This window comes from Triturus cristatus, chromosome 9 (genome assembly GCF_964204655.1).
Source record: "Triturus cristatus chromosome 9, aTriCri1.1, whole genome shotgun sequence".
NCBI lineage: Eukaryota > Metazoa > Chordata > Amphibia > Caudata > Salamandridae > Triturus > Triturus cristatus.
Genome location: NC_140592.1, coordinates 1,262,684,145 through 1,262,699,089, shown reverse-complemented (window position 1 = coordinate 1,262,699,089; position 14,945 = coordinate 1,262,684,145). Strand labels below are relative to the sequence as shown.

The window sequence follows — 14,945 nt, the reverse complement described above, 5'->3', positions numbered from 1 at the left end:
ATGTTCTGAGTGAATTAAAGACCCAGTTGCTGATAAGTTTTAATGGTTGTAGTGATCATAGTATTAATGACCAAGAAAAGCTGATCACTTTAATCAAAATGAATGATATACAGTTAACTCTGCTACTCATTGCTTTTATTTCTTAAATGAGTGTTGATGCCTTTAAATTACATTTAATGTTGCATGTGAGTGTTCAAGGCATATGAGCTTCAGATCACACACTTGCATTAGATCGCAATCTGGTGTTTGGCTCGGATGCTTGCACCTTGTTGTCTTGGAAGACGTCTTTGCAGTCACGAGATAGGTGACTCCTCCCTTGGACAATAGTGCGCATGGGCATCGACTCCATCCTTAGATTGTTTTTTCCCGCCATTGCTTTCGGATGCAACTTGTGCGCTATGGTTCGAAATCTCCATTTCAAACTTTTTCGACGCGCAAAACTTCCACAAACTCTTCGGATTCACTTCGAACATCTTCATCTTCGCGCCTTTCATCGACTCGATTCCGGTAGTCGACGCGGGCCGCTGGGCCTATCCACGCCGTTAGGCCTACGGCTCATGGATAGGACGCCATTCAAAAAATGCCCCCAGTGTGGAGCAAAATTCCGGCACAGTGACCATCACAAGGTCTGCAACCTGTGCCTCTCACCTGAACACGAGTCCAGCTGTCCAGCCTGCGCATCCTATCGATCGAAGAAGACTATCCGAGATCGAAGGGCTCGACGTCCCATCATGTCAAATCGGCTCCGGAACCAGAGGACATCTTCGACGAAGGCCCCCATGTCCTGGAAGAAGATTCCGAAGATCTCGAAATCATGTCCGAGGCAGACGACTCAGACGACCCCATCACTCCTGGTCAACTAGTGAGTACTACTGCCCCTACCCCAACCCCACCACCAAAACCGAAGGCACTGGTCAAGACTTCGCCTGTGGGCCCCAGTCGCGACCGAAAACACACTTCAGAAGCCCCGCCTCCAGGCCTGGCTCCGAAGAAAGACAAGCCTTCCGGTAGCTCGGACCGAGCAAACCTCACGGAATCGTTACGCCGTCGCCTTCGGCACCGAAGCCAAATTAACACTCTGCTCCGAAATTGGTTCCGAAGCCTTCCACCTCCAAAGACAAATCGGCCCCGAAAATCTCGAGGTCCGTAGATAAGCCGGTTTCAAACGCTTCCAAGCCTAAAGATCCCGCTACAGCTCTGAAACCAAGACCCTCGGAGCCAAAAGACAAGCCTAAGGACTCTACCACGCCTCCTAAGGCCAAAGACCATAAAATGGAACACCAGCAACGCTCGGAACCGAAAAAATCTGCGCCGAAGGCGTTTCCCGAAGAAGAGGAACTTTATAACCCAGATCCTGTCGGTCCTAATCAGAAAAAGATTTGTATTAATCCTGAAACAGGACATGTCACATCTGTGCCATGTAAGAAGAGGAAGTTAGACACAGCACCTGACACTCCAGTGCCTGTGAAAAAGGACTATGCTACATCACCTATGCCTCCTTCTCCTGTACTTACTTCTAGCCCATCTCTTCTCCCTAAATCTATTACACCACCTCTGCCTGTAACGTCTCCACCACATACACCACCTCCAGATGATGATGATGACCAAGGGGTGGGGGGTGACCCAAATGACCCACTCACAGATCCAGATGACCGACCACAAGATAATTGGGAGTACCCTGTCCCAACAGATCTACCAGACCTCCCAAGCCCCCAGCCAATATTGGTTTTTCACAACTGCTTAATAAGGCTGCAGTTTATCACGGCATCACAATGCACTCAGACACAGCAGAGGAGGATTTCCTTTTGGACACATTTGAACACTCCCAAAAGACAGTGCAAATATTGCCAATGATTAAGGGAGTCATTAAGCATGCCCCTGTAGTGTTCAAAGATCCCGTACGTGCCAGGATTCTTAACCCTAGAATCGATAAGAAATATAGACCTGCCCCTGAAGACCCTGCTTACTTAAAGGGACAGCTGCCTTTGGATTCTCTAGTAGTTTCCAACGCTAGGAAGCGCGCCAACTCGCAAACCTCCGGGGATGCGCCACCCCCTGATAAAGAATCCAAATTACTGGACGCTTCTGGCAAAAGGGTAGCTGCGCAGGCAGCCAATCACTGGCTCATAGCCAACACGCAAGCACTGCTGGCTAGATATGATTGGGCCCACTATTACCAACTGGAAACCCTATTACAGCATCTAACTGACCAATATAAAACCTAAGCAAATGATCTCATCCAAGAGGGGAAACTAATTTCAAACGCGTCAATTAAATATGCACTTGATGCGGCAGACACTGCCTCTAGATTCATCAATACCAGTGTACTCCTTAGACGACATGCCCTTCCATTTGGAGTCACCACCGCACCCAGAGTATTCACAAAATGTATTGCGGTTGTAGCAGCACATCTGAGAAGACAACAGATCCATGTCTTCCCATATCTGGACGACTGGCTAATAAAAGCCAAGTCATTCAACCAACGTGTTCAACACACTCACCAAACTATCCAAACATTACACAACTTGGTGTTCATTGTCAACTACACCAAGTCGCATCTCCAGCCCTCTTATATATAACAATATCTGGGGGCCCCTTTAACACCTCCACAGCTCTAGCATAGCCCAGTCCATCCAGGATAGCCAGTATACAAACCCTCATCACAAAATTTTAAGCCCAACACTCTCTCCCAGCCAGAGTGTTCATGCAACTTATAGGCATGATGGCATCTTGCATTTTTATTGTACCTTTTGCAAGACTTCAAATGCGCCCCTTACAGGAATGTCTAGCACATCAGTGGAATCAGGCTCAAGGATAACTTACAGATTTGGTTTTGATAGACAGCCGCACACATCGCTCTCTGCAGTGGTGAAACACAAAAAACTTGTCCAAAGGGCGGCAGTTCCTCGAACCTGTTCCACAGATAGTACTCACCACAGACACATCAATCCCAGGATGGGGAGCCCATCTCCTCGGACACACAACCCAAGGCAAGTGGACCACTCAACAAAAAGTGCTCCACATCAATAACCTGGAACTACTAGCAATATTTCTAGCTTTAAAATCATTCCAAGTACATGTACAAAACAAAGCTGTCCTGATCCGGACTGACAACATGACAGCCATGTACTACATACAAAAACAAGGAGGCACACACTCTCTCAGCAGCTGACCCAGCTCGCACAGAACATTTGGAGATTGGCCATCCCTCAAAATATATATCTACTTGCCGAACACCTTCCAGGAGTTCATAATCAGATTGTGGATCTGTTAAGTCGGCAAACACAACAGATTCACGAATGGTAACTACATCCCCAGGTTCTTCTACCATTTTTCCAGAAGTGGGGCCAACCAGACATAGATCTGTTCGCCACACATGAAAACGCAAAATGCCCAACCTTCGCCGCCAGGTTTCCACACCCATTGTCCAAGGGCAATGCAATATGGGTGAACTGGTCAGGCAGATTTGCGTACGCTTTTCCGCCACTCCCACTGATTCCACTAGTGATACGCAAGCTCCGACAGCAGTCTCTCAAACTGATTTTAGTAGCTCCCACATGGGCACGTCAGCCGTGGTTCACAACACTGTTGGAACTCTCACTAGTTCCGCACCAAAAACTACGCCTGTCCCCATTCCTGCTAATGCAGAACCATGGAGAGATCAGACATCCAGGTCAGCTGAATCTGGCGATCTGGCTCCTGAAGTCCTAGAGTTTGGTTACCTTGACCTACCACCGGACTGTATGAACATCTACTACTAGAGCTTGCTATTATGCAAAATGGAAAAGATTTGCCATTTACTGCACCAACAACCATATTGATCCACTGGATGCCTCCATCCAAAATATCATTTGCTACCTACTGCATTTGCAAAGATGTAATCTAGCATACTCATCCATACGTTTACATCTAGCAGCATTTGTTGCTTATCTGCAAAACAGACAACACTTGTCACTTTTTAGAGTCCCTGCAATTAAAGCCTTCATGGAGGGCCTGAATAAAATCATTCCTCCTAGGTTACCACCCTCTCCAGTGTGGAATCTAAATATTGTTCTTACCAGGCTCATGGGACCCCCATTTGAACATTTACATAAATGCGAACTGCAGTTCCTCACATGGAGTAGCTCTCCTTATTGCCATCACCTCTCTTAGAAGAGTAAGTGAGATCCAGGCTTTAACCATACAAGAACCATTCTTACAATTACATTGTAACAAGGTGGTTCTCAGAACAAACCTAAAATTCCTTCCTAAAGTCATCTCTCCATTTCATCTTAACCAATCAGTGGAGTTACCAGTGTTTTTTCCAAACCCGTCTCCGTAGCGGAGAGAGCTCTACACACCCTAGATGTAAAAAGAGCCCTGCTTTATTACATTGATAGAACCAAATCCTTTCGCAAAACAACTGTTCGTAGCTTTCTCCCCACCGCACAAGGGTAATCACATCTCCAAGGCGGGGATTGCAAGGTGAATCGTTAAATGTATCCAAATATGCTACAAGAAAGCGAAACGCACATTGACAATTCCCCCTAGGGCGCATTCCACACGGAAACTAGGGGCCTCTATGACATTCTTAGGAAACATTCCCATAGAAGACATTTGTAAGGCAGCAACATGGTCTACAACACACACCTTCACTAAACACTATTGTGTTGATGTGCAAGCCAAGCAGCAAGCTTCTGTAGGCCTGGCTGTTCTTGAAACTCTTTCAAACTACTGCAATCGATACAGGTGACCACTGCTAGGGGAGATACTGTTGTACAGTCTATGCATGTGTGTGATCTGCAGCTCATATGCCTCGAACGGAAAATGCTACTTACCAGTATGCATCTGTTGGCATGTATAGCTGCAGATCCTCACACGCCCACCCACCTCCCCGGGACCTGTATCTGTACCAGTTCTATCTTACTTAGATATACACACATGGACATCTTTTTTTCTTTCTACTAACGCCATAATTTCCCATAATGGCGAAAAACAATCTAAGGATGGAGTCCATGCTCACTATCGTCCAAGGGAGGAGTCACCTATCTCGTGACTGCAAAGACTTCTTCCAAGACAACAACAAGGTGCAAGCATCTGGGCCCAACACCAGATGGTGATCTAATGCAAGTGTGAGGCTCTGCAGCTCTATATGCCAAGAATAGATGCATACTGGTAAGTAGCATTTTCCTTTTAATTGTTCCTCGTTTTCAAACCTGAAGATTACTATTTAAACTAGAACTAGTACCTTGCATGCAGAGGAGCAAAGGGCAGCTCAGAAACTTCATGTGTTCATTTTCAGATTGGGAACGAGGGCCTTGCAGCTGACCTTACAGATGATGCCGATACTGAAGAAGCCTTGAAAGAGTTTGATTTTTTAGTGACTGCTGAAGATGGAGAAGGAGCTGGGGAAGCAAGGAGCTCAGGCGATGGGACTGAATGGGGTAAGAAGCAGAGGTGTCCTGTAAGGTTTCTACATGCCCTTATTGTAAGTCATGTTTTTGTACATTAAATAATTACATTTGTGATTGAGCAGTAAAATTACAAACTACAGAGTTGAATGTCTGCGTCACACTTACCTGCATTGATTATGATCGTTACTTTTGGGACTGCTAGAAGTCTGTTTTTTAGGTTACCTAACTGTCTGGGGTGTAAATATCCTCTTTACATTTAACGGTTTGTTAGTAGAGTGCATTCAGAAGCTGCTTTGGGAAAAAGCATCTTGCTATTTTGTAATTGCCGTTTTACTTTTGTGACTAGGGAGGTGGGGTAAACATTTCTGGATGTGACAAAGTCACCACTAGGGCAATCCAATCATGAGTAGAACAATCAACGAGGTTAGGGTTGTGTTTGCAGAAGAAAAGAAAAACTGCACTGCAGTTGATACATGTGCTCCAAGTGAAGTCAGATGTGGATTTGTGTATGGTTGTTTTACTGCTTCTGTTGAACAATGCTGTTGCCATGGATTATGTCTTAAATGCATCACAAACAGGTAGTTGTGTAGAAGCTGAAACAAACTTAAATCTGAAAAAAATGTAAGGTGGTTTTATACCACTGTTTTTCTGGATTTTTGTCATCTGTAACAGTAGTTTTGAGAGTTAGATTTTTTTTAAGTCACTTCTCCAAATAACTTTAGCGAGCAGACAAGTTACAACTCGAATGTGGTTTGTGCAGCGATGTGCCATCTAATTGACTTGTTACATTTCGGGTGTTGTTGGCTGATGCTGTAAAGTACTAATTGTGTCTATTTCCTGTTAATATCTCGATGGTCAGTGTACATGAATTTTATATCACTGAAGAGAGTGAGAGAAAAGAACAGTACAGTTGCACTCTCCCAAATATATATGCTTTCACAAAAGGCAACTACTGATATCTATTTCCAAAGGTTGTTCAATAGATCCCTGGAATCAGTTTTTGAATCCGTCCCGGTGGTCTTATGTCACAGATGTTGTCCTGGACCATAACCATTCTAAATCCTTTAGGATATCCACAGCTATTGGAGAAGACGCCACGAATAAAGCAAAGCATTGGGGTATACCTGTAGGTATTTTTAAATTTCTTACCTAACTGGCTCCCTGCATAACCAGAAAAAATGTATATAAGAACTCCCATAACATATTTTGGTTGAGTCCTCCCAGGTAGTACCATCTCACCTGGGTGTGGAAAGACGCCTATCATGAAGCATGTCACTATCAAGTGAGTGAAGTGTCTTCTTCAATATCTGTGGATATCCTAAAGGATTTAGAATGGTTATGGTCCAGGACAACATCTGTGCCATGAGACCACCGGGACTGATTCAAAAACTGATTCCGGGGATCTATTGAACAACCTTTGGAAATAGATATCAGTAGTTGCCTTTTGTGAAAGCACAGTGTACATGAATTGTCATGATACTTTGTTTTGCTTTTTGGCGAAAGAGGCTAAGATTCATATACATCCTAACCGTAATTGGTGTTTGCTTCTCAGTGGCAGGGGTAGGCCAGTAGACAGCATGCATGATGGGCATTTCATAGCTCACTTTGGAGGAATCTGGTCATAAGATTCAAATAGCTATGTACTGTATAATGAGATTAGGGTAAACTTGTCTTCGCAACCTGTAGTCTGGGAAGGACACGTGATAGTTTTATGATTTAGAATACAAGACCATACATGGAGAGACTAGAACTATGTAGTGAACCTTTTAGGTTTGGGTGTAAACATAGTACTCTGCTCAATGTCTGGGCAGACTCATTTGAAGCAAAGATGTATACAAAATGACAACCCTCTATCGCTTATTTTCTAAACTAATTGGAGAAGATGTTGTAGCTTTTAAGAAACGTTGATTAGGAGCATTTAAGCATAGCGAGCCGGTGGGTAAAATCCTGGCTTTTAAACTATAAGACCGAGATGTGGAGAATTCTGTTTCTTTCATTTACATTATTAATGACATTCTGATTAAAGAATGTAAAAAGATTATGGGATTGTTTCATGAATATTCCAATTCGTACACAGATGGTTGTCTACTCTGTAGCTCGTTGGGAGGAATATTGGGCATCAATGGTGTTGTCGTCATTGGATAGGCAATTTGATTGCCTTAACCACTCCTTTACTCTGGAGGAAGATGTAAAAGGGAAAGTAGGATTATGGAATGCAACGTGACAGGAGCAGACTTTATCCCTTCTGAGTTCTACCAACATATAGATATGCTTCCTTCAGTGTTTTTCTTAAAGTTGGCTTACAGTGCAGGGAATGATCAACCGTGCCCTTCTTGTCGGAAGATTAGTGTGGTCATTTCTCCCCAAAGCAATAAAGAACCAATGTTAATATAAAATGTATTTGTCATATTTGGATCCTCCATATCCAATATTATGGGGATTGCAAACATACCTATAATTTGTCTATTCTCCCAGAGGGAACTGAAAGAACAGCCAAAATATAGCAAAAGTTTTTATTTTAATTCTTAATTGTAAAAAAGTGTTAAAAAAATATTAAAACATAACAATGTGCTAAGATCACCATCATCCCAGCTTTCAGGAACAAGCAGAGTTGTATCAAACAACTTTTGTTTTATTACCACAGTTTTTGCATTTATGTTTTTTAAGATAGCCTTTATTTTCGTAATTTTGTGGTTTCAACCGACTTGCAGTTTGTAATGGAAACAGTTGTGCAGCCCATAGGAGATCCTGGAAAGCTATCAAGAAACTAAGTGAAGAACTAAATAAAATATGAAGAAGAATTGGAAGAAAGTCATTTGTAACACTGTTTTCATCTGTAATTCTTGTCACAATGACCAATTTACAAAATCAATTTGCTGATAAATCTGAAAGACCCTTCTGCTTGCAAGTGTATATATAGGGTTTGTACGCTCTCCAAAAACACGAGGTACTTTGAGCAGACTATACAGCAATTCATATGGTAATCTTTTTTTAAAAAATAACTGAAATGTACACAAGAAACTGAGTTTCGTATTAGTGGTTAGTGGTACACCCCATAATTTGTGATTACCTATAATATCGTGATTCAGAGGGCTTTTTGCAAAATGTCTTCTTTCTTGGACACTCACTTACATTTGGAAGCCACAAATGCAGAGAAATCCAATTTGGAAAACGAATGTTCTACTATTCTTACTTGCCACAAGTTTCCTGTTAAATACCGTGCCCCACTTAATTGGCTAAGCCTAGCGCCTGCGACACAGAACGCCTCCAAAGGAAACACAGCAAAATCTATCTCAGCCGCTACCAAGGGGAAACTTGCCGTCCACACATTTCTTGAAACTAGACGCCTGGGGGGGTAAAGTCCAGGGTGGGGTGTCTTGTGTGGTTCTCACAAGGTCTCAAACATTAAGGCCTTACAAACGCTGGCAAAAACCTCTCGTTTTCTTCTTATTTCCATGAGCAAAATTATGCAGAATCTGTGACGATCCACAAATTTCCTTCTAACCAGCATTGTCGCATGTCTCCCTATTAAAACGGTAGTCCACTTATGTGGGTTTGCCTAGCACCCACGATTGGCTAGAGCCCAAAACGCTACATCAACACATTCAATCATTCCACTCAAAACCAACCCTTTTTTGCAATGTAGGTCGCTGAGGAATTTCTTTTTTTTTGTAAATCTTTTTATTAAAACTGATTCGACAACATGGCATAGTATCACAGAATCATAGCAAAGGTGGCAGCAAAACAGAGGTTCTTCAGAATACATTAACTTCATGCAGTAGGAATTACATGTTGAGGGAGACATCGTCCTCTGACAATTGGGGGTGGGGGGAACAGATATTACCACGGTATGTGTTCCAGGGAGCCCATACTTTGGACCACTTACGGGGGCAGCCTCGAGCAATGTAGACAGATTTCTCCCGTTGCATGCACCAATCAAGGTCCTTTTTCCAGTCCGCAATTTTGGGTGCATGTGAAGCCCCCCAGAGCTGCGCAATATTCCTTTTTTAGGTCGAGGACTATCCGGTCTGCCGAAGGCAGAACCGGAAGTCGGAGATTTAATGTTTCTGAGAGTGGCTCCTTAGCCCGCCTCTCTTTTTGCCTCTCCTCCATTGGCTGGCTTCCTAAACGGAGGCCAGCCATTGGAGGAGAGAGCCGTCCCTCCAAATAGGCTCAGTCTTTTCCAGATTCGGGGGCGTGTTCCTTGCTGTTCTTTCCACTTTCTAGCCACGCCCTTTCTCAGGCGTGTTTTTCTCTCCTCCAGCCAATTGCAAGAGGAGAGAAAAAGAAACACGCCCCCGAATCTGAAAACGCCACTGCGTTTCTCCGAGGCATTTCTGCTTCGCCTCGGAGAAAGGCAGTGGTGTGCTTGTCCTCTCCCCCTCGGTTTGAAGGTGCTAATGAAGCCGTGCGGTGTTGTCACGCAATGAGCTTGTCACTCCTACGAGAATGTTTTCGAAGTGCTCTCAAACGTGTGGCGTCTGGTCGGAAGTGCATCACGTCATGATGATTTCCATTGAACTTTGCCCTTCCTCCTCTTCGCTTCTCTCGGCTCAGGCAGCCAGACTCTCTCTGCAAGGAAGGTGTGCGCAGTGTTTACCTAACTTTGAATCAATATTGTGGTTCATTTGGAGCAGCGAGAGGAGGCGGCGAGGGAAGGGATTCGCCTTCTCCCGGACCGGAGCACCCTGTTGTCTCCACCCACGTGCCGGGCTCCGGACCAGGGACCCTTTCATACGATAACCCGACGACCCCCACATCAGCTACCCCCTCACTGTGTGAGCGGGGCGGTGTTGGGTCTATGGGTGCGTTTCTCTCCTTCTGCATCTAAATGTTTCCCTGTGTGTGCCTACATGAGGATCTTTGTGCTTTTCTCTTTCTGTACCTGATTATTGTGAGCGTGTGCGTTTGTTTTCGTGTGACTTCGTTTCTCTCTCTCTGAATGTGTTTGTATGACTGCGTGCATTGTTCTCTCTCTGAGTCTGAATGTTTGCGTGTTTGTTCGTTTACATGCGTGCCTGCGTTTTTCTCTCTCTATCTGAATGTTTGTTAGTTTACGTGTGAATATGTTTGTTTTTCTCTCTCTCTGTTTCAATGTTTGTTAGTTTACACATGTGACAGTGTGCCTTCCCCTCCCTCTGTATTTTAATGTTTCTGTGTGTGTCTGTTTACATGTGTATTTCTCCCGCTCGGTATCTGAATGTTTCTTTGTGTATTCAAGTTTGTATGTCTGTCTATGTGTGTCTTACTGAAACCCTGTAGGTAAAACGAAATTAACAGTAGGCTCCAGTACAGCACGCGCGCGCACAGGTTCACTGGAACGCGCGAAGCGCCAAAAGAACAGATACTGATTTCTGAGGCCACACAAGGCTCTGGGAGGGGGGGAAGGAGGTGTGGGGGCTTATTTACAAGCCCTTTCCGACGCCGGGCCGTCACTTTTTCGAGATGTTTTAATCCGTTTTCGCCGCTAAATTAATGAAATGTGGAAAATCTGAATACATACAAACGGGAATGTAAAACTAATTTTAAATGTCATTCTTTCTTTATCGAGGTAGATGAGGTGAGCGGGGTTACACAGAGGAGCAGTGATATGAGAAACAGGCATGGTGGACAGAATGACGGGCCTCATGGCGCATCTTGCAGGGGTCACAACTCATCCAGCTCAATGCATTGTGGGACTTGTTGTCCTATTGGGAGTACTGACCAGTAACACCTGGCAATAGGCCTCTCAAAAGAATTCTATGACCTGCAGTCCTACACTTACGCTCTGAGGCTGAAACGTGTAGTTCCCAGAGCACAAGTATCAAGGGCCGGTTTTGCTGGACTTCCAGCCACTCAAAATATCTGTATTTTCCGAAGTTCTTCCTTCAATTTCACTCCCTGCACCAGGACATGGCGCACTCAATCGTACAACCCGTTAGCCCCGAGGCCGTTGGGTGCCCGCTTCCTCGCAGGGAGGGATGCCTGCACACACGGTCACAGGCAGGTACCTCTGCCCGCCCAGCGCCTTTTCCTCATTTCAACAGCTTCAAGCACCAGGTATGGGGCAGGAGGTGATATGTTTTCTAAAACCGGCTCCCACACTTGACTATACCGTGTGATCGTGAGCGATTAGTAGGGGGGAATGCGGGAGGCCTCGTCGGTGCTGTTGGGATTAGAGAGACCCGTATGACAGGCTCGACGCCAGCATACAGCTGTAGCGAAGTCATGGCTACCGGAGGCTGTCACTGTTTGATCTTAGGCAGAGCACTTTGTACCACCAGGATCAGGTAGCCGGTTGACTCAGGGTTCCACTGTTTAGCCCCAAGGGCACACGTCTCAATCCTAGTGGGGACACGCAGACGTTTATCCCCAGGAGGTCACTAAAATGAGTAAAAATAAACATCTGTTATTTGGTGCCCAGATGTCCAGAGATGGCCACGCTTTCATGTAGCTACGCACTCAGGTCCCGATATATAACATTGAATAAAGCTTCAGAGACAAGTTTGTGTGTACTCTGATCATACATTACGTCATTCCATGGATTACGACACCGCTGCTCGAGAGGCCCTGCCCGCTGTTGCTTAGTAACGAGTGAGCCTGGCAGGCGATAGCAGAGGTGCACGCGCCGTACTCCTGGACAGCGCGTGGCCCCTCTGCAATAGACTGAAGGGAGAGGAAGGTACGCAAATGCAGTCATGTTTATTTTCGTGGGTTTCAGTGTTTTGCCAGGCGAAGAGGTGGTGTTAATTTAAGCTCGTAGCCCAACAGGTAAACACCGTTCGTGCTTAAAGGTGGCAACTTGCGAGATAATAAGTAGGTTACTTTTCGCGCATGCGGCTATTAATTTATTTATTTCACTAATTATATGGTTGTTAAAAATGTGTAATCTTTTTTTCCGCTTGTTAACCCAAGAACCTACTCTTTAGCCAAATTCCGGAAACGGACCATTCTATGTGCATTAATGCATGTACAGCGCTGTGAGGCTGGGATCCTGTCAGATATCTTCCGAATCCGACATAGTATTGTTCGGGTCAGTGGTTCACACAACACTTAGTTTTTTCGGAAAATTGTACCCATCCCCTCCTTCCCGATGATATTCATCTCTGCTTTCATCTACCTTTTGCAAAGTGTTATAGACACCCATCTGGGCGTGCTTCATGCAACCCCTGACGTAGCAAAGCGATAACGAATATTTTGTAGTACCAGAAAACTTGTGACGGAGAGCTATGAGTGAGATGTAAAATTGAACCCATTATTATAAACCATCACACGTGCAGGAATATTGCCTCTCTAGTTATAGTTACATGCATAGAGCATTTTAAAAGATTTTTTTTATTTCCTAATAACTTTGACCACTGTTGGCAAATTTTAACCAGACTTTTCACAAAAATGTATCTGACTGAATGATTTTTTATGTCTTCTCTTTCTTTCCTTTTGTTCCCCCCCACACACCTTCCTTCCCTTTTAACTATCTCCCGCCCTCCCTTTCTTGCATTTTATCCCCTGGCTGCCGTCCCTTTCTAACCGTTTATCCCTTGACCGCCCTCCCTTCCTTCCATAATTGAGTGTACCCAGACCTACCAGCCTTTTATGGATAGCAATACATATTTTATTGAAGTGTGTGTATTTTTGGTCCAAATGCGGTCGCTTTCACTATCGCGTGCTGTGCTTGTTTACATTTCTGTTGCTTTGCTCCCACCCCCACCCACTGTCTGTGTTCACAAAGCTCCCACCCCCCCTCCCGTTGGATGGAAGCTGCAGGCTAGTTGGGGGCTAAATGAGTGATTGGTGCAGGGGATCGTCTGCCGAGCTGGGAGCAGAAAGGCTGAGGCATTTGTAAAAGGCATTTCAATGTGATACATGTGCTTCGGTAAGGTAGATGGTTTAAGAGAGTGGTTTTGGCGTCGGGGGTGGGGCGAGTTGCACTCGAGTTCATTAAAGTATATTATATTGGAATCGATGACCCACACACTCTCTCTCTATCTCACTACCTCACTCTTTCTATCTCACTAACTCACTTTCACTCTCTTTCACTACCTCTCTCTCTATCTCACTACATCACAACATCACTCTATGCTTATATATCACTACCTCACAACATCCCTCTCCCTCACTACCTCACTCTTTCACTACCTCACTCTCTCTATCTCACTACCTCACTATCTACCTCACTCTCTCTCACTACCTCACTCTCTATTTCAATACCTCACTCTCTCTCTCTCTATCTCACTACCTCACTCTCTCTCCGCTAATGCAATAGGTATCACATATGCAACAAAAAAGCTAATGCCAATAGAAAGGACAATGCCATTTATTTAGGGATACAAAAATAATAAAAAAATTAGCAATACCAATAGCTCTACCTATAATATTGCCGAGACCATTGCATTGTAAATGCTTGTGCTATCATGCAACCGAGTGTGACCCATTGCATGGCATAATTGTTCAGGTCTGTTGGTTCCCAAATATTAAGGAGGCATCTGGGTGCTTCTGGTTGGATCTCAATTTCTAGAGTGTCACCCATGATTTCGTGTATCTTGCGCCAGTAGTCCTGGATTAGCCTACAGTGCCATAAAGTGTGCATGAAAATGCCCGGTTGTGCGCACCCGCCTCTGCAAGACCCATCCGTCTGGCCCCCCATGTGTACCAGCTGGGGCCCCGTTATGTATATTCTGTGTGAAATTTTTAATTGCATCAACCGGAGCCGTGCTGATAATGCGACCATTTTGGGGGACGAAACCGCCTCTTGCCATCCTTCATCGTCCAACTCAATACCGTCTGCTGTCCATTTCGCTCGCAACAGGGCCAGGGGGTCCCTCATATTGTTGATAAGCTTCCTGTATGTCAGGGAGATAGCCCGCTCAGGCATGTGCCCCTCTAGAAGCCTGTCCTCTAATGGGGAGCTGCCCGGCAAGGAGGTGCCACTAGTGATTACAGACTGCAGTGCATGTCGAATTTGGAGATATCTAAACAATTCAGAGTCCGCCAATAAATATTGGCTCTTAAGATCGCTGAACGGTTTCATTCCCTCTGCACCCCACAAATCCCCAATACTGGAAATGCCGATCAGGTCCCATTTGTTAAAACCTTTGGTGTTTCCCAAGTAACCCAGTTTTTGCGAGTCCCAGAGCGGGGTGGCGAGCGTTAGCCTATTGTTCCAACCTAGAGACTGTGTCGCAGCATTCCAGATCTTGACTGTGTGTTTAGTGGGCCCTGTCAGTGGGTATTTGTCAGGCTTAGAATACAGAGCTCGGGCAAAGGCCCCATTAGGGAGGATCCAGCGGTCCATCCAGAACCCAGGAGCATCAGGGGGGCCATAGGTGCTGTGGTTTATGGCTGTGAGGTGAGCAGCCCAGTAATATTTTCTGATGTCTGGTAGCCCAATTCCACCATCATACCAACTGAGCGTAAGTTTTGGCAAGGCAATGCGTGGTCTTCCACACCATAGGAGATCCCTCTGAAGTCCTTCTATTTCCTTAAAGTACGAGTTGGGGACAGGGTCCGCGGCATTCTGTAGTGCATAAAGGAAACGGGGCAAGGACATCATTTTAAACAAGGCAGCCTTGCCTA

At 45.0% G+C, this 14,945-nt stretch overlaps 1 protein-coding gene across 3 annotated transcripts in view; it reads left to right on the top strand.

The window, feature by feature from the left end:
• The window catches only part of STRN3 (striatin 3), a 900,588-nt gene that overhangs the window by 316,234 nt on the left and 569,409 nt on the right, over window positions 1-14,945 (top strand). For all 3 annotated transcript variants that reach the window (XM_085627373.1, XM_085627372.1, XM_085627371.1), the window contains exon 7: window positions 5,282-5,423. In XM_085627373.1, the coding sequence (XP_085483499.1) occupies window positions 5,282-5,423 (142 nt within the window). The remainder of the gene's footprint in view (window positions 1-5,281; window positions 5,424-14,945) is intronic.